Raw genomic sequence first — 27,056 nt, 5'->3', positions numbered from 1 at the left:
CACTTGTGCTCCGGTGTCCCTCCACGCGGTGACCTTCTTCCCGCCCACACTCACAGTTTCCCTCCGCTCCAAGGGTATCTGGGAGGTATCTGGGCCTGTGGACCTCTGGTGTGATTCCGGTGCAATGAACTGTAATCTGTTGGGGTTCTTGGGGCAGTTGGCCTTTACATGCCCCAGCTCGTTACACTTAAAACATCGTCCAGCTGACGGGTCACTGCGGCGAGGAGGGTTGCTGGAGAACGGGGTGGTGGGACGATAAGGGGTCTGGAGGGTTCTTTGGGAGGTAGGTGGGGCTTTGGGCGGCCCCCGGTAATAGGGTGTGGTCTGGGGTGGTCCCTTCTGGTCTCCGCTCCAACTGCGACCAGTTTTCTTCTTCTCTGCCACCTCCACCCATCTGGCTCCAATCTCTCCTGCCTCAATTACAGTTTTGGGTTTCCCATCTAGGATGTATCTTTCTATTTCCTCAGGAACACCCTCTAAGAATTGTTCCATTTGCATTAGGAAGGGCAAATTTACTGGAGATTCAACACTTGCTCCTGATATCCAGGCATCCCAATGTTTTACAATGTGGTAGGCATGTCGGGTAAATGACATGTCTGGTTTCCACCTTAGGGCTCTGAACCTCCGACGAGACTGCTCGGGTGTTATCCCCATTCTGACTCTTGCCTTGGATTTAAACAGTTCATACTTGTTCATGTGTTCTTTAGGCATTTCAGCTGCCACCTCAGCTAAGGGTCCACTGAGCTGCGGCCTCAGCTCTACCATGTATTGGTCAGTAGAGATGTTGTACCCAAGGCAGGCCCTTTCGAAGTTTTCTAAGAAGGCCTCAGTATCATCACCTGCCTTGTAGGTGGGGAACTTTCTGGGATGGGAAGTGGTACCTGGAGAAGGATTGCTAGGGTTTGTTGGTATATTCTGCTGGGCCTTTATCCTCTCCATCTCCTCCACATGCTTCCTCTCTTTTTCCCTCTCCTCCTCCACATGCTTCCTTGCCTCCATTTCCCTCTTGTGGGCAGCCTCTTGGTGTAGTTCTGCCTCCCTTTCTTGTTCCTTCTTCAGCTGCATGAGTTCTATCTGTCTTTCATGTTCCCTTTGTCTTTCCTCAGCCTGAAATTTGGCTAATTCCAGCTGTAGTCGAGCTGAGGATTTGGTCATTCTAACCTCTCTGTTTTTAACTAACTTTACACCCGAGGTTTAGAAATAAACAAACAAAACGTGGCTGTAAAATTTTGCTGTGCTGGAATAGAATACCTATTCTCTGATAGTGACTGTCAGCCTACAGAAAAAGACAATTCCCTTGTCTCTGCTCTGGGCCCAAATTAAAGCAAAAAACCTCCAACTACTTGGAAACCTGCTTACCCAGCCCAAAGAAAAAGCAAATGGGTAGAACACACACCCCCTATTTACTTTTAGGAAGAAAAGAAAAAAAAAAAAAACCTCTGGGTTGGAAGACTGTGAATTTCCCTGCAGGAGTTAAGTACCCTGCCTCCAGGCAAAGAAAACCTGCAATTCACAAGATAATCCCCTTTGTAAAATCAGGATGGTAGATATCTTACAGGGTAATTAGATTCAAAAAACATAGAGAACCCCTCTAGGCAAAACCTTAAGTTACAAAAAAGATACACAGACAGAAATAGTTATTCTATTCAGCACAATGCTTTTCTCAGCCATTTAAAGAAATCATAATCTAACACATACCTAGCTAGATTACTTACTAAAAGTTCTAAGACTCCATTCCTGTTCTGTCCCTGGCAAGAAACAGCATACAGACAGACCCAGACCCTTTGTTCCTCTCCCTCCTCCCAGCTTTTGAAAGTATCTTGTCTCCTCATTGGTCATTTTGGTCAGGTGCCAGCGAGGTTACCTTTAGCTTCTTAACCCTTTACAGGTGAGAGGAGCTTTCCCCTGGCCAGGAGGGATTTCAAAGGGGTTTACCCTTTCCTTTATATTTATGACAGGTACCTTCTTTGCATTTTGTCAAATCTGCAGTGAAAGTGTTCTTAAATCGAACGTGTGCTGTGTCATCATCCAAGACTGCCATAATACGAAATATATGGCAGAATGCTGGTAAAACTGAGCAGGAGAAATACAGTTCTCCCCCAAGGAGTTCCGTCACAAATTTAATTAATGGATTATTTTTTTAACAAGCGTCATCGGCATGCAAGCATGTCCTCTGGAATGGTGGCTGAAGCATGAAAGGGGCATACAAATGTTTAACATACCTGGCATGTAAATACCTAGCAATGTTTGCTACAAGAGTGCCATGTGAACACCTGTTCTCATTTTCAGGTGACATTGTAAATAAGCAGCAGCAGCATTATCTCCTGTAAATGTAAACAAGCTTGTTTGTCTTAGTGTTTTGGCTGAACAAGAAGCAGGACTGAGTGGACTTGTAGGCTCTAAAGTTTTACATTGTTTTGTTTTTGAGCAGTTTTATGTAACCAAAAAATCTACGTTTTTAAATTGCACTTCACTTCAGTACTTGTATGAGGTGAATTAAAGAAATAGTATTTTTCATCATTTTTACAGTGGAAATATTAGTAATAAAAATGAGCACTGTACACTTTGGCTCTGTGTTGGAAATTGAAATCAAATATTTGAAAATGTAGAAAAACATCCAAAATATTTAATAAATTTCAATTGGTATTGTTTAACAGTGCGATTAAAATTGTGATTAATCGCGATTAACTTTTTTAATCGTGCGAGTTAACTGCAATGAATCGACAGCCCTAAAAATTTTCACTACTGCCAACTTTGGATCAGCTGCACTAGAATATGGGTTGCCAGCTGCTGCCTGAGGGTTTTTTTTTTTTTTAATGCTACTAATCATAATGAAACCTAGCCAGTAGAAAGCCTTGCTGCAAAATTAATTGTGAGCTTGCCATGGAGTATGCAGGTCTCACTTGGGGAGAACTGATTGGCATCTACTCCTATTCTGCCTCCTCTGTGGCTTCCTAGACAATGAATAAATATTTTATCCTAGTTTAGAAATAGGAAGACAGTAACCTGACGAAAGAGTGGGGTACCCATCATTGCACTGCCGTATTAACTTTCTTACTAGTTTAATTTGTGGAAACGAAGTACTCTCTGTTGACAGAGCCACAAGTTTCACCTCTGGTTCCTAAAATGAGTGAGACCAAAGAACCTGAAGAGCCTGGATCACAGCCTCCATCTGAGAGAATTTCCAGTGGGTAAGTAGTTTCCTGTCAACTTGTTAAGTATGGATAGAGTTCCAGCTTCTATCAGTGGTGGGGGGAAATCGGAGTTTCTTAACCTTATCTGATTTAAATGGCCAGAATTTCAATGTACTGCACAACCACTTCAAAAATATTGGTGTAAATGTCTTTAATACATTAGCCTTAAATCCCTGGAGATGTAATTCTTTAGAATAAAAATAGGAAAGATGTGGGAGAGAAGGGGCTGTCCCATCCCAGTACAGTATAATTTACTGACATGCTTTATTTCTTCATATCCTTATTACTTAGTTGGTTTGTGTCTGGGAATTTGCCTAGAACATGTCAGTAGTGATCGTGGAGATTTCACATAGACTGATGCAAAAAAAAAAAAAATCGTCTTGCAAGTTGCATTTTCACTTTGGGCCAGATTGGTTCAGGAGGTGCTCATCCTGCAAAGGGCAGGGAGTTCTAAAAGACCACCTAGTGCCAGGCAATGGCATGCGGTAGATGAAGGCTTTAAATGCAGATGACTGCTTGAAAGAGAGGTGGACTGATTTGAATTAGGAGATCTAAATCACCTCTTTTTATTGTTTTGTTTATGTGTTCTCCTTGGTTAGCTGGTATGAGGCCATACCATGTTCAGACTATTAGCTGTCTGCTTAATCCAGATGCCTCATCTTAACATTAGGTGTAATTTTATACTTCTAACTTAGACATTAATTTATTCACCAAAAAAATCTTTATTTACATATAAATAAAAATGCCTTTTTCAGCTCTAGATACTCCTCTTAACACACACAAAATACCCAAACATCATACAAACTGTTAAAACTGTTCCTATTAAGAATGAAAAGGATACAATCATCTTACAAGCTTCACTTCTTTCTGAAAACTTTTTACATACTATTGTTACAAGAAACAGCTAAGATCACTGCAACTGGTAGATAAGGGAGAAAATACATTTGTGCAGTTGACAGCATTTTGTGTTTAATCACTTTCATTGTTTTCCTTATATATTCATTTATTCGTTTCCCCCAGTTTGTGTGGGTTATTCACAAAACAGGGAAAGAAACTGTTTAAAAAATGAAAATGTGATTGCAAAACCACAAAAATTGGCAGGGGAGTTGGACAGGTGCAGTTCTAGAAACTACTAACTATTCTCCTAAAATAGATATATTTAGGCTTGTGATTCCAGGAGGCAGGCTGAAATGAACTCTTCAGTAAGTAACTGCTCGACACTGCATTGCTTCTGACATTGTAACTATAGAATCATAGAATATCAGGGTTGGAAGGGACCTCAGGAGGTCATCTATTCCAGCCTCCTGCTCAAAGCAGGACCAATCCCCTAAATCATCCCAGCCAGGGCTTTCTCAAGCCTGACCTTAAAAATTCCTAAGGAAGGAGATTCCACCACCTCCCTAGGTAACGCATTCCAGTGTTTCACCACCTTCCTAGTGAAAAAGTTTTTCCTAATATCCAACCTAAACCTCCCCCACTGTAACTTGAGACCATTACTCCTTGTTCTGTCATCAGCTACCCCTGAGAACAGTCTAGATCCATCCTCTTTGGAACCCCCTTTCAGGTAGTTGAAAGCATCTATCAAATCCCCCCTCATTCTTCTCTTCCGCAGACTAAACAATCCCAGTTCCCTCAGCCTCTCCTCATAAGTCATGTGTTCCAGTCCCCTAATCATTTTTGTTGCCCTCCGCTGGACTCCCTCCAATTTTTCCACATCCTTCTTGTAGTGTGGGGCCCAAAACTGGACACAGTACTCCAGATGAGGCCTCACCAATGTCGAATAGAGGGGAACGATCACGTCCCTCGATCTGCTGGCAATGCCCCTACGTATACATCCCAAAATGCCATTGGCCTTCTTGACAACAAGGGCATGCTGTTGACTCATATCCAGCTTCTCGTCCACTGTAACCCCTAGGTCCTTTTCTGCAGAACTGCTGCCGAGCCAGTTGGTCCCTAGTCTGTAGCGGTGCATGGGATTCTTCCGTCCTAAGTGCAGGACTCTGCACTTGTCCTTGTTGAATCTCATCAGGTTTCTTTTGGCCCAGTCCTCTAATTTGTCTAGGGCCCTCTGTATCCTATCCCTACCCTCCAGCGTATCTACCTCTCCTCCCAGTTTAGTGTCATCTGCAAACTTGCTGAGGGTGCAATCCACACCATCCTCCAGATCATTTATGAAGATATTGAACAAAAATGGCCCGAGGACCAACCCTTCTGTATATATAGTAACAAGACCATAGTATCTGGGCACTGATGCTAAATTATAGTTTGTTGGCAATCTGAAAAGATTACTTACTATGCTGATTAAGCAAATCGTATCGTTCTCCCCCCGCAGCCTCCCCCCCTCCTCCCAATCAGTCATGGTCTCTAACCTATTTAGCAAAGTTCCTCCATCTACTTTTGTAAACTTAATTTTATGCCCAGTGTAGTGAAAACAGAGGAGTGATGTAAAATTTTTAAAGAGATAAGGTGGGGGATGTAATATCTTTTATTGGTCCAACTTCTATTGGTGAGAGAGATCAGCTTTTGAGCTGTCATTAACAGTTACTGCAAAGTAAAGAATATTTTGCTCAAAATAACAACCTAGTAACTCTTTCCATTTTTTTCTGTACATCTGTGAATTTTCTTACAATGTCAAATAACCGACCTTAAAGGTGACCTGCAGAGTATTTTTGAGCAAGTGGGTCTCTGCACCTTTTTCTTTCTTCATGATGAAAGAAACCATGAGAAGGCTTTTCTTTCCCTGGTTTTGATGATGGAGTTTTTGGAAGTCTCAGACAATGTCTGTATCAATGTCTTATATCTTAACCAAAGGGAAGGAGGAGCTGGATCTTTAAGAGACTTCCTTTGTCAAAATATTAACTAGTCATTGAGAATAAATAGTTGTAAACAAAGTTTTAAGTTGTCTGGCTAAAAAATCCCTTCTGGCCATTGCTCCAGCTTTCGTTTTCTTGGTACTTGTGTTACTGTTTTTCCAGTTGCTCTACAGCCTTCCAGAGCAGTTGTGAAAAACAAGCAGACACTTCTTTTCTAACCAGTCTTTCAGGTTTTTTCCTGTCATAAAGAAGTAAAAAAGGACACCAGCCCATTTTTTTTTTTTCTCCTTTCAGGTATCCTTTAATAATAGTTGCTTGCCTTAATCTTGTAACAAAAGTAGTGAAACACAGATGCACTTCTGATCTTCCCCAGCAGATGTCACTGTGAGGGAAAGAACATATTAAAATGTTAATGAATTATAACTGAATGGTGCAGGTACTTTTCTTCTTGCAGGGGATGCCAAACTGCACAGCTCCGACAAGCATGCTGCTCCCACTGAGGAGTATCCTATTGACTGCTCTTCTCCAGTCCCACTGTCCTAGGTGCAAAGGGCTGAGAAGGGGATGCACCAGTGCCTAAAGGAGCATTCTGTTATCCTGTAGCCATGGAGCTCTGCAGATCCAACACACTGTAACATAGTAGGGATGGGCATTGTACTGGAATAAGATTGCTGAAGATCTTGCTGCCCCAACAGTGTTGGGATCTGAACTGTTTCCACCCCCTGAGATCCTCTCCACCATCACCACATTGTCCCTCCCCCAGCTCAGCCTTGCTCCCTTCCCCACTCTGTTTACATCTCCCTTCAAGCTTCTGTGCCCCTTTGCATCCCCCTCCACCAACAATGGAAGTCTGAGTCTGACAGTTGGGTCTACCTGGAACTCCACAGTCCATGTGGCTGCAGAACCATCTCCCCTCATCTTCCTTCCATTGCCTGACAGGCTTCCAATTCCCTTCCACCAACATCTGCCCTACCCCTTCTCTGCCTAAAATTCAGCTGACTATCTGTTCTTCCATCACTCAGAGGGTCAGCATTGCCCCCTGTCCTCCCTCTGCAGCAGGTTTGAGTCAAGCTTTGCTTTCACATGGGAGGGTTCTTGCCAGCATGGAGGGGCAGAACAGGGCAATTTTTATATCTTCTTTCCTGCTAGCTTTCTGCTCCTGGCCCAAGTCCCTGACTAGATAAGCATCTTTCTTCTGTTTTCCTATATTCAAGCATCCCTGATGACATTTCATGATGACTCCTTCTTATTTACCAAGCGGTACAGCGATAAATGTTCATTGCTCTCTCTTGTTCTTATGTGGGGAGAATTGTGAAACTGGGTTGAGTGTGATCTGATCCTTCGTTTTTGCCTTAAGTTCACAGAACCCTTCTGTCAGGGCTAATTCCCCATTCTGGCACTTCGAGTGCAGAAGGTGGGGCCCGCAAGGTTTCTAAAAATTAATACTGGCCACTCCAGGCTTGTATTAAACTTCTAAGGGTACAGCTCTTCTCTGACCTTGGATGGGTAGATGCTGCCACCACCCCAAGTGCAAAAACCCCCACTTTGAGAACTTAGGAAGGAGCACTTGGGAATTCCTTCCTGTGGGGTACCCTCAAGCCCCTTCACCAGGGAAGAGCTGAGAAAGGAAACAAAGGAAATCAGCTGGTGCCACCATCTAATTAAACAACATTATGCACAAACCTCTTAGGACGCACAAATCCAATCCGGTTCTTAAAAAGGTAAATTTTATTAAAAACAAAAAAAAATGTCTAAAAACTCAGACTATTGCTAGATTTTAAAAAGAACCACTTATAAGGAGTAAGCATCAAAATAACTTTCTTGAGGTTCAGCTTAAAGGTTTAAGCAAAACAAAAGCACCCGGGGTTAGCACAGAGGAGTCCACAAGCCTTACAGAAATAAAAGAGATAAACCTAATTGCGTCTTCCTAGACATTTCCTGATCTACTTACATATCTGGGGTTTCAAATGAGTAGTTTCTAAGTATGACTTTATGATTTTTCATACCTGGCACAAGCTTCTTACAGCATTGCTGCTCTGTGTCTCCTCTTCAGAGAGAAAAACCACAGACAGACAAAGGAGAGTCTTGTTTCAATTTTAAAAAGTTCTAGCCGTCCCATTGGCTCTTTTGGCCATGTGTCCACTCACTTGCTTTTACCTGTGCATGCAGTCAGACTTTTTAACCCTTTACAGGTAAAGCAAGTAGAGAACAGCTACCAAAAGCGATTTTTGTAGCTAACTGGCTGGCTGGGTGTCCACAGAAGGACACCTCCCCCCCTTCATTTATCACACCTTCATTGAAAATATGCATTTGGATCTCTTTTGCTCTCTTCCTTGAAATCTGCTTTGGTTGGTAAGACAAGTGAGTGACACCTTCTTGTATTTACTGACCCCATCATTGCTTAGTTCCTCATTTCTGCTGCTCCAAAAGGTAGGAAACAGAAATGAATGTTACTGCTGCTAGGAGCTGAGCATACCTGGATGATAACGCTAGAATGTTGGCCTGCACTAAAACCTTGGCTTGTTTGTTTTGATAGCCTGGAAATGCATCTGCCGGATTTTGTTCCTGAGGGCACAGTTATGACAGCATTACACATGAGTAGGAAGAAAAAGAAGTTCAGCATTTCTGAGTTTGAGAGAGGAGCAGATGAGCGACTTCCTCGAAAACTTGGTAAGGCAGATCAAGGAACTCCTTGCTTGACTCTGTACTCCAAGGTTTTCAGGGAGCTTCAAAAGAGATTTCTTGAACTCTACAACTGCAGTAGGTGAGCTCTGAGCAGCTCCTCTGTTCGGCAGTTGCGCACCAGGAAGCGGTGTGTGTTGCAAGTACAAAAGGGGTGCTCTGGAGGTGGGTCGAAGGCCATCTCTTTAGATTAAAAATAGACATTGTTGAGCTACTAAAACCACCCAAGTTACAAGTAACTGGCTCCTCCCTGAGCAGCCCCTCCGTTTGTGACTATCAGGCTGGCTGTTGGTATTCTTCCACTTTGAATGCCAAATTTTAGCTTAGCAAAGAGAAGGTTAAGAGGCAATTGATTAGTCTATAACGGGGGTGGGCAAACTTTGTGGCCCCAGGGCCACATCAGGTACAGAAATTGTATGGAGGGCCGTGTAGGGAAGGCTGGAAGGAGGCTATGCCTCCCCAAACAGCGAGGCGTGGCCTGGCCCCTATCCAGCCCTCTCCACCCCGGTCCAACCCACCCTGCTCCCCATCCCTAACTGCCCCCCTGGGACTCCCACATCCAAACACCCCTGCTCTCTGCCCCCCTGACCATGCCCCCCGGGATGCCAGTCCCCTATCCAATCCCCCCTGCTCCCCACCCCCTGACCGCCCCCTATCCAGCTCTCCCTGCCCCATGTACCTGTGGGGTGGCGAAAAGGGGGGCTCAGTCCTTTCCCTGTGCGTTTCCCCTGCTTGTTTGGCTGCTCTCCCTGGCAGTTGGGCAGGGCTCACTCCTTCTCTGGGCTTGGCTGCTGAGGACAGGGGCCAAGCGTGCTGGGGATGGAGGGGGGTGCCCCAGCTTGCTCTGCCCCTGTCCCCAGCAGCAGTGCCCAGGCCCCTTGACTGCCCCCCTGCAACCCTCCTGGATATATTGTGACTAATAACGTAAATGGGGTTAATACTACTGAATGAGGTAGCTTCTCTTGCATTACGCTGTCTTTTGTATCAACGGTCTATTGCTCTTTCAGAGAACTAGCCACTAATATGTAGCATTGCAATTCAGAATAGGAATCGTGAAGCTGTCATTTTATTTTCCTAAAACAAACTGAAAATTAGTGAAATACAGGAAAATGCACTGAATATTTTTCTGTTATTTCTGCCCAATTCATGGTGCCTTAAATATGAGGTAGTGGATGTAGCATACTAGCTTTGCTCTTGGGGGATCGTAGTGTAACCAGCCCTGAAAGGTGGAGAGTGGATAAGATTGTTCCCTCACACTAGTAATATCTGTACAGGTTGTGCCATACTCAGCTAATATGTGCCTCAAACTTTTTCCAGCCCAGCCAGCGTTGGACAACTCTTCTCTGACACGGTGAGTTAAACCACAAAGGCTTCTGCTTTTGACTGGCATGACTACAACTGCTCTGATTCATCAGACCTTCTCTAGCTGGGAGGAGCAGGCAGGATGGGCCAGTACACGGTCTTTGGAAGAGCTCTCTTGAACTCCACAGCTGCAGTAAGTCAGCTCTGAGCAGTTTCTCTGTTGGGCAGTTCTGCACCAGGAAGCAGAACTACCTATATCCAGCACTTCCATGCCCACTTTTTTCCCTGTCACAGCAACATGCAATAGGATCCTGTAGGTTGAACAGTAATGATAAAGCAGTTCCACAGTTTGATACCGGGTGTTGGTGATAGTTGATTGCATACCCTCTGATATCCTGGGGTTGTGGATGCAAGGTGGTCTTTTAAATCAGTTCTGATTTGACTCCTCCCTCTCCATTGCCCCACACGTTCAGGCTGGATCCAAATCCTGTTGCTCTTCCATTACATTTCCAAGATGTGGCCTCCTCTGTCCCTGCAGCTAAGCCTCGCCTAGGACCCTCATCAGTCCCCCTCAAATCCGTGCACAATGTAGCTATGGTCATCTTTGTCCATTATTTGGCGCACATCAGATCTCTGTCAGCTCCCCCTTTTCCACTGCATGTAGTTCAAGCTGCTTTTTCTCACCTTTTGAGACTCTCCACAATGCTGCTGCACCAGTGCTCTGCCAGTGATGCCGTCCATGACTGCCCTTTTCTTTGCTTCTCCCACAACCTCTGTGTTTTCTTCCATGCTGCTCAAGCCTATGGCGCCCCCCCCCCCCCCCGTTTGAGCCGAGCCTGTCCTTCCTGCCTTCAGATCTCTCCTTAAGACACACTTCAGCTGTGATGCCTGATGGAAAGGTTGAGGGACAGTCGGCCTTTATATCTGGCCTTTATTTTTATTTATTTTAGAATTCATAATGTGTACCTCTCCTCCGCTTTGTATGTTGCTTGTCTTAGCCGCTGCCCTGAAAAGTTTACAACCTGTTTCCTTGTGTGTGTCGACAGCCCCCAGCATTGTGGACGCTAACAGAATGTCAATATTAAATGCTTTCCCAGATGTGTTCTGAAGCCTTTTTCTTCCTGTATCTTGCAGGAGGGAGCCTATACGTTTATTTACTTTTTAAGGCTTCCCTCCTAGGTTTAAGGCTTCATAAGTGTTAGTCTTTTTTCAGGTACATCAACCATACAGCTCTCTGTAGGCAGGAAGCTGTAAAACATGTCACAATCATTCTGATTCACCTGAAATATGTAGCTTAATGTTAGATAATCCATTGTATGTTAAACTATGTTGCTAAAGCAGACTGGTGTCAGATTATTTAAATTGCCCAAATGTGTTTCCACTCTCCTTATGCAGTTAAGGGGAAGAGGTGAGTTGTGTGCTGGAGATCACAGTTAAAATGGTTCTTAATTCTTGTTCTGCACCAGCTGTGGAAGGCGCAAATAATTTAAAATATTAAACCTCAGGGAATTTCCTACGAACACCCCTCCGTCCCTTAAGGGCTCATATCAAGTTTGGTTTTAGAATGCATCCAGTACCTTTCTGGTGGAGCCCTTTTCTGAAGGTGCTTGCTAACCCTTTTGACGTTGAACAGTATGGCACATACTAGCTGGAGGCATAGAGAAAGATCTCAAACTGCTCAATCCCCTCTTGAGGGATCTCAAGAAGGAATTAGGAGGAGAGGAGTAGGGAACTCAGTTGCTCACCAAGCAAAGTCACAACCGTGACAGAAATGGAGTTGATACATAATGTTATGAATACTGCAGGAGCTGCCAGGTGAGACTCTAGGAATGTTGATGTGTAACCTAGTTATCTAGAGAGACTGTACAACTTACATTGCGATTATAAGACTTTCCTGTGTGACTGTGTTGATCTAATTGTATAAAGCTGTGAGAAGAGCAAGCAGGGAAGCAAAACATTGGCTTCCCAGATAAGAGTATCTAGATAGATAATTATAGGTGGGTTGCAGCTGTTAGCTTATAAGATCCTCTATCTTGTCTCCTGTTTACAAATCTTGTTCTGCAGTGCTGAGAATTAGAGAGCAAATGACTAAAAAGTTAAAAAGCCTTTCGGGGGTGGGAGGGTCCACTTGCATGCAGCTGTCTAAGCCAACAAGCTGGTATGGACAGGCTGTATGGAGGAGTCTGAAGGAACTGAGCCCCACAGATCCAGGGAACTCAGCCTTAGGGAAGAACTAGATATCCATGCAATATGCTTTATTGTTTTCAAGATACTACATCTCTGAACTAGTATTCTAAAATGATACTTTAGTACAAGAAGGTAGTTAGGTTACTCGATTCCATTGTCATTGCTCTGCAGGGTATGAGCCTACAAAATTATGTTGACCTAACTTGTGTTGGCATACAGCCACCGCAGTTGTTATATCGTGTGTGTGTACACTTGGTTTCTTGGGTCAGCAGTGTGTGTCCTCACTAGTAGCACTTGTATCGATTTATTGCCATTGTAAGGAGTTGTGGGATGGCTCCTGAAAGCCAGTTACAGTCGACAAAAGTAATGCAGTGTCTACACTCATGCTGGGTTGATCTAATTACATTGACTGTGACTTTAAGCTGCTCAGGGAGGTGGTGTTACTAAATCAGCATAGAGAGGCACTTACGTTGGTGGGAACCACATTTAAGTGAAGACACTTGCACAGCAAGGTCAACGCAAGGCCACTTATGTTGACCTAACCCTGTAGAAAATCTCCTCAAGTTAACACAATGTTTAAACCCCCATTCTTTGGCTACTGGCAAAAGTGATCTGGGATGGGAGTGGGAAACAGTAGGTCTGGAGCAGTGTTATACTCTGTCTCTTTTCAGGTCTCTTCAGATCTCTCTTGCTACCCCAGTACCACCAGAGTCTGTTGAAAAAAGAGGCTTAATCCGCAGACCAAAGAATCGCAAAACTGTCAATGTGGAGGCTTTCGAAGGAGGCGTGGAACAGAATTTGTTGCAGATAAAAGGCAGTGGGTGTTGTGACTGTTATTTCTCCTGTTTTGGGTGAAGAGGGGTGTTGTGTGGAGAAGCAGATTGCTAGGGTTTCAGGATTTCCAGGCCACTTCCATGTTTACAGTGACATGGAAGTGATCCTAAACAAAAAGTTGGGAGGGGCACAAACCTACTTCTAGCTACTCTGGTGACTCAGCCTGTCCTTGGTGCCTGAGCCACCTTCTCTGAATATCACCGGTCTGAGTCTACTTCCATCCTGCTAATTAGCAGCTGTCACTGCCTAAACAGGAGTCAGGAGCGGTTCTGAATCCATGCTTCCTGTTTGGCATCTCCTTAGTGAGACTGGCCTTAGGAGACCTGGGACTGAGGGAGGAGGTAGTGAGAACTGAAGTATAGTGACTGACTGATTTCAGTCACATCTATCCATAACCACAGAGCAGCTCGTCCTTCGGCTCCCTACTTCTGTACTGAGCCTGCTGTCATCGTGTCTCCACGATGTTCCTTCGCTGCTGGGAAGTGTTGCTTGCCACCTATTGTTTCACCACCTTTCTGCTCACGATGAAACTATGCAGGTGAAATGCAGCTGCTGGCATCAAGGCTGGAACTGAGGTGTCTGGGAGCACAGGCCCTTGTAGTCCTCTACCCCAGCAGCTGGGATCTTCCAGAGTAATGGGGTAGGGTGGGAAGTGCTCAGGAAGACCCACATGGCAATTTGATGATCTGGTAGCCAATTTGAGGCAATAATTTTGCTGTGTTTCAAATTAAAGATCTCTGTTGTTAGTGTGCATTGGCGTGTTAAACCCTTTAGTCAATTTTCCTGCTGTTTTTTACTTTTAGAAATTTCAGGACTGTCAGGTCACCCTTGCCCTAGTTTTGTCAGAGGGCCTTTGAGGGCTCTCAGAGCTTTGGTACTGGAGCTGCTCACCTTTCAGGATGTTGAATCTTTAGCAAAGATGTTGTTTCTCCATAATGTGTACTAGTCATTGAAGTTCAATAGGTGTTGACAAAGCCAGAGTTTTAAATAGTCTTGAGTAAAAATCTTTCTCTCTTGGGACATCATTGTTTCATTAGTTCTCCACCTTCCATCAAAAAGAAACAGAAAGGGCATAAGGCTAATGCATTTTTATTTTTTATACCTTTATAGAAACGAAACATCTGTCACAGATATCGCTAGGCGGATATACATCATTTAAAAAAAAAAAAAAGCCCAAGTAAAGAAAAGGACACTTTACAAGTAGGCTCATCACTAAACTCGCTCCCCCTGATCAGGCCGTCATCATTACACATGCGTCTGGTGCAACACTCATGAGTTAATATGTGCATATGTTAAAATATTTTAATGTCAGTGTGAATTTTGTATGAGCTGTCTGGAAAGCCCAGGTTATTTCACAGCATCCTGTCCCTGTATCATCTGGGGCTCTGTTAAAGAGGTCCGAGCCGGATGTCATACCAGAAGATAGGTGTGCTCTAGACAGACTCAGCAGCACTGCGGCTTGTGAAAGCTTTGTGTGTTGGGGATACTAAGTTTAATCAACTCCCAGTTTTAAAACCATCCCTGCTCTGGGAGTGTAACATTTTTGCATTGTGCTCCAAGTGCTCTGGCTCTGTCAGACCAGTGGAGGAAGGAAATCCCATAATTTGGGGGCTCTCCACCTAGCAGGACCTGTCTCCGGTCCAGGAATGTTCAAATCTAGGGATTGTTGGGAAGGGCACCCCAGCTGCCTTCATAACCTATTTGATAAAATGCTCGTCACCGCAGGCTATGTCTACATTTGAAGCTAGGGGTGTGATCTCCGGCTTGAGCAGATGGTGCTCGCATTAGGTGTCTTGGGGCAGCACGCTAAAACCAGCGGCATACCTGTGGTAGCACAGGCAGTGGCATAGATTAGCCACCCCATGCAGGTGCCCAGGGGGCCCAGCTGGGTTTGCACTTTGGGTGGCTAGCCCATGCTGCCGCAGCCCAGACTGCTGTGGCTATACTAGTAGTTTTAGATGAGCTAGCACAAGTATGTCTACTTGAACGGGAAATCACACCTCCAACTCCAAGGGCAGACATAGCCTTAGTGTGCTTCATGGAACGAAAGAGGTGGCCAGAATCCAAAGTATTTCAGAGCTTTGTAAATAGCCACACTTGGAATGGCACCCAGAAGCTAGCCCAGTCCTTGGCAAAGTGATGTTACGTGCTCTTGGTGGCTAGCGCTACCAAATGGGTGGGCAGCACCACTGTTGCACAGCAGACAGTTAGTTAGCCAGGGCTCAGGACAGACTGAGGAATGCAGGCCTGGCAAAGACCCCAGAATGCAGAGACTGCCTGACTTTTATTGACAGCAGAACTGAGCGGGTTTCTACGCTTGTATCATTCTGCGGAAGATGCCTTGTTGAGCTACTACTGAATTCTCTTGTCCTTCCAAACATCTCTCTCTTACTGGGCTTTTTAACTTCCTGGCCCGCCCTGGGGATTTCTGCTTTAAGGGATGTCTTCCTGGCCAGAATTCCCAGTAACAATCACTATTGCACTGAAGTCTCTGGCAATGCTACAACAGCTCTGCACATCCATTGTGTTGTCCCATAAGGGCGGGACCAACCATTCTCCTCGCTGTGAGCTAGAGGTTGTTATAGCTCTGATCTGATTTGTTCTACTTGCAGATTGGTTTGGAAGTCTCCTTTCTGTCCTCTAGTTACTCTTGGCCCTAAGCAATCCAAGTGCATGAAAGACCTGTTCATGTGGGCCCGTGGCAGATGGGGAATTCCATGAGAACTTCACAGTACCTATTGGCAGGATGAAGTCTCCCAGTAAATCTTTGGGTGCCCTAGGGTTTGGAGAGCGATGTCTGCATTGTTCTGCTGCTCTTATCCAGAATGCTATGGGTTGGTGTATAAAGCACAGGTCCTTCTGACTGGCATTAAATTGCTATAAAGGCTTATGGATTGACATCAAGGGCAGGACAAGAGTTTTGAGTTAATGACTCTGTATACATGTCCTGCTAATGTATTTGCTTTCCTAGGGCCCTGAATGATTCCACAGATTAAACTTATTTTAAAAATTTCTAACCAGCACAAAATTATCTGGCGGAGTCACAAGCAACATCCATGATTGGAATGACCATGGGAACGAGTGATACCGAAATCATCCTCAGCAACACGGAGCTCTTTGCTCAGCCGCAGCTCGGTGAGCAAAGCCAAGTGAGGTTTTCTGAACAAAAGTTCTTGAAAGGAAAAATTCCAGTGCAAGGGAGAAAGGCTTCTAATGCGGCTACTGAGGAGGGCATGCTGTCTGATGTGGATGCCGAGGATGGAATGACAGAGAGACTTCAGAAGAAGGACTTGGCCCGGGATCCTGAACACACTGACCAGATGGCCACTGAGTCTCAGGGACGGGCGGTGAGCCTGAACTCAGAGCAGCGAGAACATACCCGAGGGAGCAGTTATGCAGAGCAACTTCCTGGAGCAGTTGGGCTAGTGGTTGAGTACCGTAGGAGCCAAAGAGAGTTGAGCTGGGACCTGCTGTGTAAGTTGCTTCCCCTATAATCGGAGAATGGCTGTTGTAAACTAGCTTGCTGGATACATTAATCACACCTGAGTCTGGCACTTTGCCAGGCCCACCCTGTGGCCTCAAACCCTCCAGGGGAAGAGAGTCCCCTGTCCTCCCCATTATTATGTCTACACAACAACTAGATGCCTGGGGCCAGCTTGTTCCAGCCAACTTGGGCTTGCGGGGCTTGGGCTGCGGGGCTGTTTCATTGCTGTGTTTTGGCTTGGGCTGCAGCCTGGGCTCTCAGACCCTGCAAGATGGGACAGTCACACAGCAATGAAACAGCCCAGCAGCCCAAACCGTGCAAGCCTGAGTCAGCTGGTCCAGGCCAGCTGCAGGTTTTTCTTGGCTGTGTAGGCATACCCTTAGTTGTCACCATCTCCCCTTCCCTGCCTAGCCCAAGTTCTCCCACAGTTGGGAGACCACTGCTGGCACGGGCTTTGCTCCCAGTTTCTTGTGCAGGCACTGCCAGGGGATCCCTGCCCCTGCTGAGCAGAAGCTTCTTTAGGACCAACCCTGGTTGGTGGGTTTTATTTCTGCTATGGGGTCCTCCCCCATCCCAGTGCGAGGAAGACCTCCTCCCTTGTCATTTGGCGAGAAAGCAATGCCCTGCTTGACCCCATCTTTATTCCTGGCCAGTCTCCAGAAGACTGCAGGAGTGGGTTCTCCCTGGCAAGTGGGTCTCCCCACCAAAATACAGCAAAGGAGAATTATGGATGGCTGGAGCTGGAGGGGTGGATGGGGATACAGTCTGGGCCTGGGACAGGAGAACAAACAAGATTGGATGTTTTTCTAAAAGATCTGCTTTAGGAATTATTTTGGGGGACATTCTATGGCCTCTGCTGTACAGGTGGTCAGAGTAGATGATCACAATGATCCCTTCTGGCCTTGGAATTGATGAATGTTTGAAAAAAATCTTCTCCCCTCTCCTCACCTGGAAGTTAGGGGTCTTCCCCGTCCAGGATTTTATCTACTACTTTTGTTTCTAGTCCACGGTAGGGAAACCCTGTTCTAGACCAGCTCTGTACTGAGGCTCTAGTTTGAAATTAGTCTGAGCCCAAACCATTGTTCAAGGGCTCGCTTAGATTTAGGACATTCATTGTGCTGGTCTGATCTCTTCCATTTTCATCCCAGTAACACGTTCTATGAATTGTTTCTTTAAACCTGTCCCTGACTCTGGGATATTTACAGGTGGGCACAGTCTCATTCTGGACGTAGAGAGCTGCCAGCTTAACACCTGGGTTTTATGGGAGGCTGAGAGTAGGAACTCCATTATGGGCAGGAACTAACACTGATGGCTGACATGAGTCTATGAGTGCACCTGTTGCCTTTACAGAAATTGAGGCAGGATCGCTGCACCAGGGTCACCATCTGAAATGGTAAATAGCTTTGCACAGCTCTTCCTGCAAAACACACAGGATTCTGATTAAAATACAGAGCCCTGTGACTATCCTGGCATTTCTTTTACACTCAGTTCCTATCTTATGACTTTTGTCAGGAGGGCCAGATCAGTATTTAAGCATGGCCAGTACACTAGGTACTGTACAGAATAGCTGTGGAGAGAGAAGTTCCCTGCCCTGTAAAGCTTCCAATTTTCCTAGAGCACAGCATCCTGAAGAACAGGCCAATAATGCTCTAACTTGGGAGGGCTCTCACTCGTGAGCTTGGTGGAAGAAATTAGTTTAAGGGACAGATATGACTGAAGAGAGGGAGGGAACTTTGGGCCAAACAGGCAGCATGGAGGAAGGTGTGAGGATTGCGTTGAGCAAAGGGAATGAGAGGAAGAAAAGAAAGGGAGCATGTCCTAAGGGCACTGGTGTTTGTGTTCCATTAATATCAAAGACTGATGAGGCAGCCTAGTTCTGGTGCTACAGTGTAGCTAATGCTTCTAATGCACCATGTGGCTCTCTCCAGCAGGGGCTGAGAAAAGCCAGCTGAGAAGGTCTCTTTCAAACCTACTTCCTGATGCACAGTGCGAACTCTCTGAGCTGTCTTGCGTAAAGCGAGGGCAAGTCATGCAAACTCCTTCCTTGGTGTCTGGATATGTTTCATACTTGCAACAAGTGCCACAATAAATGTCATAAAGATACATTGGGGACTTAGCTTCTGTGTTAACCTAACTCTCTGAATGTCTAGCTTCTGACAGACCAAGCTCCTCACCGCCAGCTGCCTCCAGAAGTCTGAGCAGACGTTCGGACACCCTGTCTGCTCTACAGCCTGTGAAATCCAGCAGACCATCAGTGAGAGAAACTGTCGCCCATATAGTTGAGAAGCTGGATGATGCAGATGAGAGCGAAGAGATGGCTGATGTGGAGCAGGAAATGGAGGATGACAGAGCTGAGCAGGCAGGGGCTGCCAGTGAGGGTAAGAAGCACTTTCAGGGCAGTGATGGAAGGCAACTGAGTACACTGCTCTGGTGCAAACCAATGAGAAGCAGGAGTCTTGGTGTGCAAAACATGACTTTGTCCCCCAGCAGGTTCTGGAGATAATCTCTTCCAAGTAACCTCAAAGGCATGGCTGGTCAGGCACTCTAAATGGAGTGTCAGGCTGGCTGCCATGCTCATTTGCCTGCTCTTGTTTCACACACAGTGACTGACAGTGGAATTTGTTTTCTATTCACATGCTCTTGGCAGGTCTGTACAACTATGTATATGAACAGACAGCTCCCAGAGAGAGGTGGATAACTTCCTTTCTGGGCAAGCCATGTTTCAGCTAAGCCCATTTCCTTTGTTTGAGTGTCCCAGATAGCTAAGTTTGTCCCAGATAGCTAAGAGTTTGTCCCAGATAGCTAAGGCCAAGCTGGCCAGGATTTTGTGTTGGGCACTCCCTTTACAAAAGTTCATCAGAAGAACAGTTATTCCATGGTTCTGAGGCTGTTTCTGCCCTGGAATGGGGGCATCCTGTGGGGTCTCTTCTCTTGTTTTCATCTTGCTCCATTTTTACCCAGGGTGCCTCTGGCAAGCACATAGCTGGATACCGAAGCTGGTACAGAATGTGGCAGCTGAATGTTAAGCAGTGTGTCCTGTGGGAAGCACATAACCATAACACTCTCCGGGTTTTGCATTGGCTGTGTGTTGGACTTCTGGGTGGAACTTAAGGTGTTGGCTTTGACCTAAAAGGAAAAACAGATTCCAGGCCAAAGACCTGCTCTGTCGCTGGGCTACACTGCCGTACCTGAGATCAGCACAGGCAGTTGACAAACAAGGGGCAACAGGCAGGCTGTTCTCTAGAATGTACCCTTCTATCCTGTTGGTCTAAAATAGAGGTTGCCAAGAGATATGCGCTATCTTTTTTCCCAGACTTTTGGGGAAGGAGCAGTGTGCACCACAGGGCTGTGATTGATAATTGGGGTGGAGGGCTGTTTTTATTTCTTGGCTTTGGGAAGATGGCTGGGTTTACCGCTGTTAGTCCTGGTGTGATGCACAAATGTGCCAAGAGTCCAGGAAAGCTGCTTGTTATGTATTGTGTACATCTAACTACACCCCTCTCCCACCACCGCAGTTCAGACGGGTCTATCTGTCTTGTTTATACAGAGGGTCTGTTTTGAGCAGAGGTCTCTTCTTTGCCCACAAGGTTAGCTCTTTATTTAGCTTTAGGCAGAGATCTGTTCTGTGTACGTGTAGGGAGCACAACAGGGATGGCATTCTGGGTAGCCAGCTCATTAGTTCAATATCACTGAATTTGCTGCCTACCAAGGTGTTGCAGACGGTGTTCCACACAGTGGCTCCTTTAAACTTACATTCTCTTCCTTTATGTAGCAGTAGGTCATGCTGGTCCTAGGATAATGGAGAGAGAACGTGGGTGAGCTGGCATCTTTTATTGGACCAACTTCTGTTGGTGAGAGAGAGAAGCTTTCAAGCTTACACAGAGCTCCTCTTCAGGTCTGGGAAACGGGCTCAGTGTCCCAGCTAATTACAAAGTGGAAGAGATTGTGTAGCATAAGTAGTTAACACACACTTCAAGGTGAAGTGGCCCAATAACACCCCTCCAGTCATAGGGAGGAGAGGAGGGATGGGGGAAGTAAGCTGGGGCGGTTGCTACTGGGTTGTAGATTGTTGTAATAAGCCATAAATCCAGTGTCTCTGTTCAGTCCATGATTTTTAGTGTCTAGCAAAGTTATGAATTTAAGCTTCCAGGCTTGTCATTTGAAGGTGTTGTGCAGCTTTCCTTTGAGAATGAGGACTCAGAGGTCAGCTATAGAGTAATCATTTGGTGAGAAGTGTTTGCCACCAGACAAAACACTTCAAGGTATTGGGTTTGGGCCTCACTACTTCATCTTGTGCCACAGTATTGTATTGTTGTTTGTATTTCAGTAGTGCCTAGAGGCCCAAGCTGAGAGTGGGCCCTTTTGTGCTTTTTGCTATACATACAGATACACAGTAAGAGAGTTCCTGCCTCAGAGAGCTTGCAGTGTAGATGAGCAAAGGAAAGGTCTCTCTTTTATTGACAGGGAACCAAACAGAGATGGAATGACTTGCTTAGTGTCACCCAGGGAGTTTGTGCCAGAGCTAGGAACAGAACCCCAATCTCCTGTGTCCCAGCTTGGTGCCTTAACCACAGACCCTCCTTTCCCTCAAGTGTTTGTTAATTATTATGTGGGGGAAAATGCAGGGTAATATGGAACTTGATTACAAGAGTGGTGTGATTTAAAATCTTGAGTGCAGAGTTGCACTGAACTCAGAACGCGATGGAATTTAAGCAAAAAACCTTGGAAAGTCCTTCCTTTCCTAGGCATTCCAATGGCTCGACATTGTGTTTGTCCTCTGTCTAATTTTGGAGTTCCTGCTGGGAAATGTAATTAAAGGAAACTTTCTCCGTTGACAAATTTCTAAATGCTATTGACAATTATTTTTAGCTATACTGTGTGTTCTTCCCTAAGTAGTTACTTTGCTTCAGAAAGCTGAGTGCAGCAACTTCTTTCTAAAGCCCACTCAGACGTGTGTCCTGTTTTGATTATGACTTTTTCCCCTGGAGAAAATGCCCTGTATGTAACGCTACTTGCTGTTCATCTAAGGAAAAACGCTTGTTACTTACATGTGTCTGATCCATAGAAGCTACGTTGTCAGTGAGAGGTTAGATATGAGAGGGCCTGACTTCCATTCTAAGTGGGATCTCTTGCAGTTTGTTTTCTGGGCCAGCCTGCTGTTATAAATTACTTGTTTTGACTGGACTATAGCTGGTCATGTAAAGGTTATTGACTTGGTGTTCTGATGTGGTGAATGTTCTTTTTGTTGCTGCTCATTACTGGAGTACTGTCATGGATGGATATAAACTGTTCAGGAAGGACAAAGGCAGGGCAGAAACGGTGGGGGAGTTGCATTGTATGGAAGAGAGCAGTATGACTGCTCAGAGCTCCGGTATGAAACTGCAGAAAAACCTGAGAGTCTCTGGATTAAGTTTAGAAGTGTGAGCAACAAGGGTGATGTCATGGTGGGAGTCTGCTATAGACCACCAGACCAGGGGGATGAGGTAGACTAGGCTTTCTTCAGGCAACTAACAGAAGTTACTAGATTGAAGTCCCCCATGAGAACCAGGGCCTGCAATCACCCCTATATCTGCTGGGAGAGCAATACAGCAGCGCACAGATAATCCAGGAAGGTTTTGGGAAGTATAGGGGACAAATTCCTGGTGTAAGTGCTGGAGGAACCAACTGGGGCAGAGCTCTTCTTGACCTGCTGCTCGCAAACAGGGAAGAATTAGTAGGGGAAGCAAAAGTGGATGGGAACCTGGGAGGCAGTGACCATGAGATGGTCGAGTTCAGGATCCTGACACAAGGAAGAAAGGAGAGCAGCAGAATACGGACCGTGGACTTGAGAAAAGCAGACGTTGACTCCCTCAGGGAGCTGATTGGCAGGATCCCTTGGGAGAATAACATGAGGGGGAAAGGAGTCCAGGAGAGCTGGCTGTATTTTAAAGAATCCTTATTGAGGTTGCAAGAACAAACCATCCTGATGTGTAGAAAGAATAGTAAATATGTCAGGCAACCAACTTGGCTTAACAGTGAAATCTTTGCTGATCTTGAACACAAAAAAGAAGCTTACAAGAAGTGGAATATTGGACAAATGACCAGGGAGGAGTATAAAAAAATTGCTCAGACATGGAGGAGTGAAATCAGGAAGGTCAAATCACACTTGGAGTTGCAACTAGCAAGGGATGTTAAGAGTAACAAGAAGGGTTTCTTCAGGTATGTTAGCAACAAGAAGGTGGTCAGGGAAACTGTTGGCCCCTTACTGAATGGGAGAGGCAACCTAGTGACAGGGGATGTGGAAAAAACTAATGTACTCAATGCTTTTTTTGCCTCTGTGTTCATGAACAAGGTCAGCTCCCAGACTACTGCACTGGGCAGCACAGCATGGGGAGGAGGTGACCAGCCCTCTGTGGAGAAAGAAATGGTTTGGGACTATTTAGAAAAGCTGAACAAGCACAAGTCCATGGGTCCAGATGCACTGCATCCAAGAGTGCTAAAGGAATTGGCGGATGTGATTGCAGCACCATTAGCCATTATCTTTGAAAACTCATGGAGATCGGGGGAGGTCCTGGATGACTGGAAAAAGGCTAATGTAGTGCCCATTCTTTAAAAAAGGGAAGGAGGAGGATCCGAGAAACTACAGGCCAGTCAGCCTCACCTCAGTCCCTGAAAGAATCGTGGAGCAGGTCCTCAAGGAATCAATTCTGAAGCGCTTAGAGGAGGGGAAAGTGATCAGGAACAGACAGCATGGATTCACCAAGGGCAAGTCATGTCTGACTAACCTAATTACCTTCTATGATGAGATAACTGGCTCTGTGGATGAGGGGAAAGCAGTGGATGTGTTATTCCTTGACTTTAGCAAAGCTTTTGACACTGTCTCCCGTAGGATTCTTGTCAGCAAGTTAAAGAAGTATGGGCTGGAGGAATGGACTATAAGATGGATAGAAAGCTGGCTTGATCATTGGGCTCAACGGGTAGTGATCAATGGCTCCAGGTCTATTTGGCAGCCGGTATCGAGCAGAGTGCCCCAAGGGTTGGTTCTGGGGCCGGTTTTGTTCAATATCTTCATTAATGATCTGGAGGATGGCGTGGACTGCACCCTCAGCAAGTTTGCAGATGACACTAAACTGGGAGGAGAAGTAGATACGCTGGAGGGTAGGGACAGGATACAGGATTGGGCCATAGGAAATCTGTTGAGGTTCAACAAGGACAAGTGCAGAGTCCTGCACTTAGGACAGAAGAATCCCATGCACGGCTACAGACTAGGGACCGAACGGCTAGGCAGCAGTTCTGCAGAAAAGGACCTAGGGTTTACAGTGGATGAGAAGCTGGATATGAGTAGACAGTGTGCCCTTGTTGCCAAGAAGGGTAACAGCATTTTGGGCTATATAAGTAGGGGCATTGCCAGCAGACTGAAGAATGTGATCATTCCCCTCTATTTGGCATTGGTGAGGCCTCATCTGGAGTATTGTGTCCAGTTTTGGGCTCCATACTACAAGAAGGATGTGGAAAAATTGGAAAGAGTCTAGCGGATGGGCAACAAAAATGATTAGGGGGCTGGAGCACATGACTTATGAGGAGAGGTTGAGGAAACTGGGCTTATTTAGTCTGCAGAAGAGAAGAACGGGGGTGGGGGAGGTTTGTGAGCTGCTTTCAGCTATCTGAAAGGGGGTTCCAAAGAGGGTGGATCTAGACTGTTCTCAATGGTAGCAGATGATAGAACAAGGAGTAATGGTCTCAAGTTGCAGTGGGGGAGGTTTAGGTTGGATATTAGGAAAAAGCTTTTTCACTAAGAGGGTGGTGAAACACTAGAATGTGTTACCTAGGGAAGTGGTGGAATCTCCTTCCTTAGACGTTTTTAAGGTATGGCTTGACAAAGCCCTGGTTGGGATGATTTAGCTGGGGATTGGCCCTGCTTTGAGCAGGGGGTTGGACTAGATGACCTCCTGAGGTCCCTTCCAACCCTGATATTCTATGATTAGAAACTGAAATCTCCATAAGTAGCTGATAAGGAGGAAATATCTCAGCGTCACTTAGGTTTAAAGAAATACTTGGAGCTCTCAGGCTTGGAGAGAGCTGCTCCTCTCAGCTCAGGTTCATAATAAGGACTGATCGCTTTTTGCCATGCACAAACTGGCATATATTTAACAATTCGCTTTAATTCCCATTGGCATTCCGATCCCCTTCCTAAAATTATACTTGAGACCAGCATTATGGGCACCAGAAGTAAGAGACGTAAACCTGCTTCTCTCATGCTTTAGGATGCTTTAACATCTGAACTGGAATGAACATGGGAACAGCCTTTCCCTAGTTGCATAAAGCTCTTCTGATGTGAGGTATTGAAGCAGGCTGGAAATTGATCTAGAAATCAACACTGAGATTCCTCTCTGCCCTCTCGCTGCAGCTGTCCTGCTGGTGTCAGAATGTCCCTAGTAAGTGAGGTGGGCATTGATAGGCAGCTCAAATGTCAATCTGAACTAAAACCTCTAGTTTTATTTCTACTTCTCCATATTGGCAAGGGCTGTTCTGTATGTCCTTCAGAAAGCTAGGCAGAGTAAAATGTATGCCCTCTTCCTTCAGAATTCAATGGAGAGGAAGCTGAGTGTACTATTATGACTAAATTTTCAGAGTGTCGTGAAGTAGTTATGGCAGCGAACTAGTTCTACTTCCAACCCTCTAACCTTGGCCAAGTAACTTAAACTCCGTGCCTCGGTTTACCTTGCAACTAAATTATTAAAAACCAGCACTATACACTTACACAGCGCTTTCCATACTAAAGACAGACATTTTGCCAGTGACTATTTGTCTAAGCCTCAGCCCCCATTTGAGACAATGTGTGTGAGGACAAGCCTTGGCTGAAAGGCCTGTTAGAGTAAAGCTTGTTTATTATTCCTTATCTAGTTGTCGAGAGCCCCAGAAGTGCAAGAACCTGCAGCTTGAGCAGGCATTCTACCGCCATGTCTGCTCAGTATCCTGAGAAATATGGAAGGAAATCGATGAAGGAAGCTGTAGGACGAGAAGCTGAGCTGGCTGGTGGAGCTGTAACAGGAGAGGTGGGTGACTCCGAGGAAGAGGAGATGACTGAAGAGGAAGCTGAAACTGAGGATCCTGAGAGTGAGGGTAAGAACGCACTCATGTTGGTGGTAGAAGTTAGTTGGAGGGGCTGCCCCTGGGGCCTATCAATAGATTGTGGAAGGGTTTTGGTAACAATATTATCACCCATGTTGTCCACTAGATTCCACAGTAGAGTAATGACAAGTTTCAGAGTAGCAGCCGTGTTAGTCTGTATTCGCAAAAAGAAAAGGAGTACTAGTGGCACCTTAGAGACTAACAAATTTATTTAAGCATAAGCTTTCATGAGCTACAGCTCACTTCATTGGATGCATTCAGCTAGACTGCACTGCTGAAGAATGTTGTTACTGTGATTTCTCTTGAATGAAAAGGGAATATTTCAATGCTGTTGCTATCTCCACTAGTCTAAACCTAAGGACTTGTTAAAGGCTTGGTCCTGACCATTGGCCTGTCTCCCCCTAGTAACATCGCTTACTCTTTCGCATAGAGTTATTTGGTGTCAGATCAACTAGTGCTTTGAGTTGCCAAGTCCCTGGGTTCTCATCTAAGGCCTAAAAAATCTCACTGCTAGTCTTAGCTGTAGGTTGCTCAGGACATATACTTTTGGTCCAGCTCCATCCAGTTACATGTGCTAGTCAAAAATGAAATGCTTCTAACATCCAACACCCAGTGTGAGCCAGGGAGCAGGAATTTGGGGCAGTAGCCAACTTGCACAAAGCTATGAAAATTCTCCTGCCTACAGAGAATGAAACTCGCATATAGGTAGACTGGTGCTGTAATGTCAGGGCAGGCTCCACAGAGATCAAAGTGGTTGGGGTTATTGAAAGGGCTGAGCCAGTCCAAGAGCATATGGGCAGAGATGGTGACCTGACATTATCACTCTTAAGTCTGCATTACACACAGCAAGAGGGGCATCTGCCTCAGGACTCTCCTCTTCAGAGACCACTGAAGGTTACTCAGTCTCTCAGGAGCACTCCTGTCTGCTTTCTTGTTGAAGAGTGCTGGGTTCTCCACCAAACAAGTCTCTGCCTGAGACAAGTTTTAGTGTCCTGCTTGACTGGTACAAAAATCTCCCAGAATGGCATGCACCATGGAGTGGGGGATTTGTGGGAAGGCATTCTAAAAAAATAACTCCCTGATCTCTGCTCTCGTCACTAGCAGCTGAAGCAGTGTAGGGTGTTCAGAATGCCCACGCTAGCGTATGTTGTGCAGAGGGGCCAACTGGGTTGACACTAGTGTCGAAAGAAATGTTGTGGATGTACTTAACCATGCTACCAAGTGCACTGGGCCTTTAGGTGGCTCTGTCTATAGAGTTGATTGGGCCTGCTCTCTATAATGCTGTTCACGAGGAGAGGACAGTAGTGTAACATTGGATAAAGGCAGGGAGAGAAGTCGGACAAAGATCAAAGCCAAGCATCGCCCTCTGAATCACCTGAAGAGACCCTGAAGAGCCTAGCATAGTGCTGCAGTTCGCCACCCCAGGCACTGCACCCCAGCCCCCCAAAC

At 45.6% G+C, this 27,056-nt stretch overlaps 1 protein-coding gene across 2 annotated transcripts in view; it reads left to right on the top strand.

Moving 5' to 3' along the window:
* The window catches only part of CENPT (centromere protein T), a 46,583-nt gene that overhangs the window by 10,234 nt on the left and 9,293 nt on the right, over positions 1-27,056 (top strand). Inside the window, exons 4-10 of one of the 2 annotated variants that reach the window (XM_048816475.2) lie at positions 3,098-3,191; positions 8,544-8,677; positions 10,007-10,040; positions 12,850-12,995; positions 16,034-16,486; positions 18,647-18,874; positions 25,380-25,598. In XM_048816475.2, the coding sequence (XP_048672432.2) occupies positions 3,098-3,191; positions 8,544-8,677; positions 10,007-10,040; positions 12,850-12,995; positions 16,034-16,486; positions 18,647-18,874; positions 25,380-25,598 (1,308 nt within the window). The remainder of the gene's footprint in view (positions 1-3,097; positions 3,192-8,543; positions 8,678-10,006; positions 10,041-12,849; positions 12,996-16,033; positions 16,487-18,646; positions 18,875-25,379; positions 25,599-27,056) is intronic. The other variant, XM_048816476.2, reaches the window with a different exon arrangement.

This window comes from Caretta caretta, chromosome 12 (genome assembly GCF_965140235.1).
Source record: "Caretta caretta isolate rCarCar2 chromosome 12, rCarCar1.hap1, whole genome shotgun sequence".
NCBI classification, from domain to species: domain Eukaryota; kingdom Metazoa; phylum Chordata; order Testudines; family Cheloniidae; genus Caretta; species Caretta caretta.
This window is presented reverse-complemented; position numbering and strand designations above follow the sequence as displayed.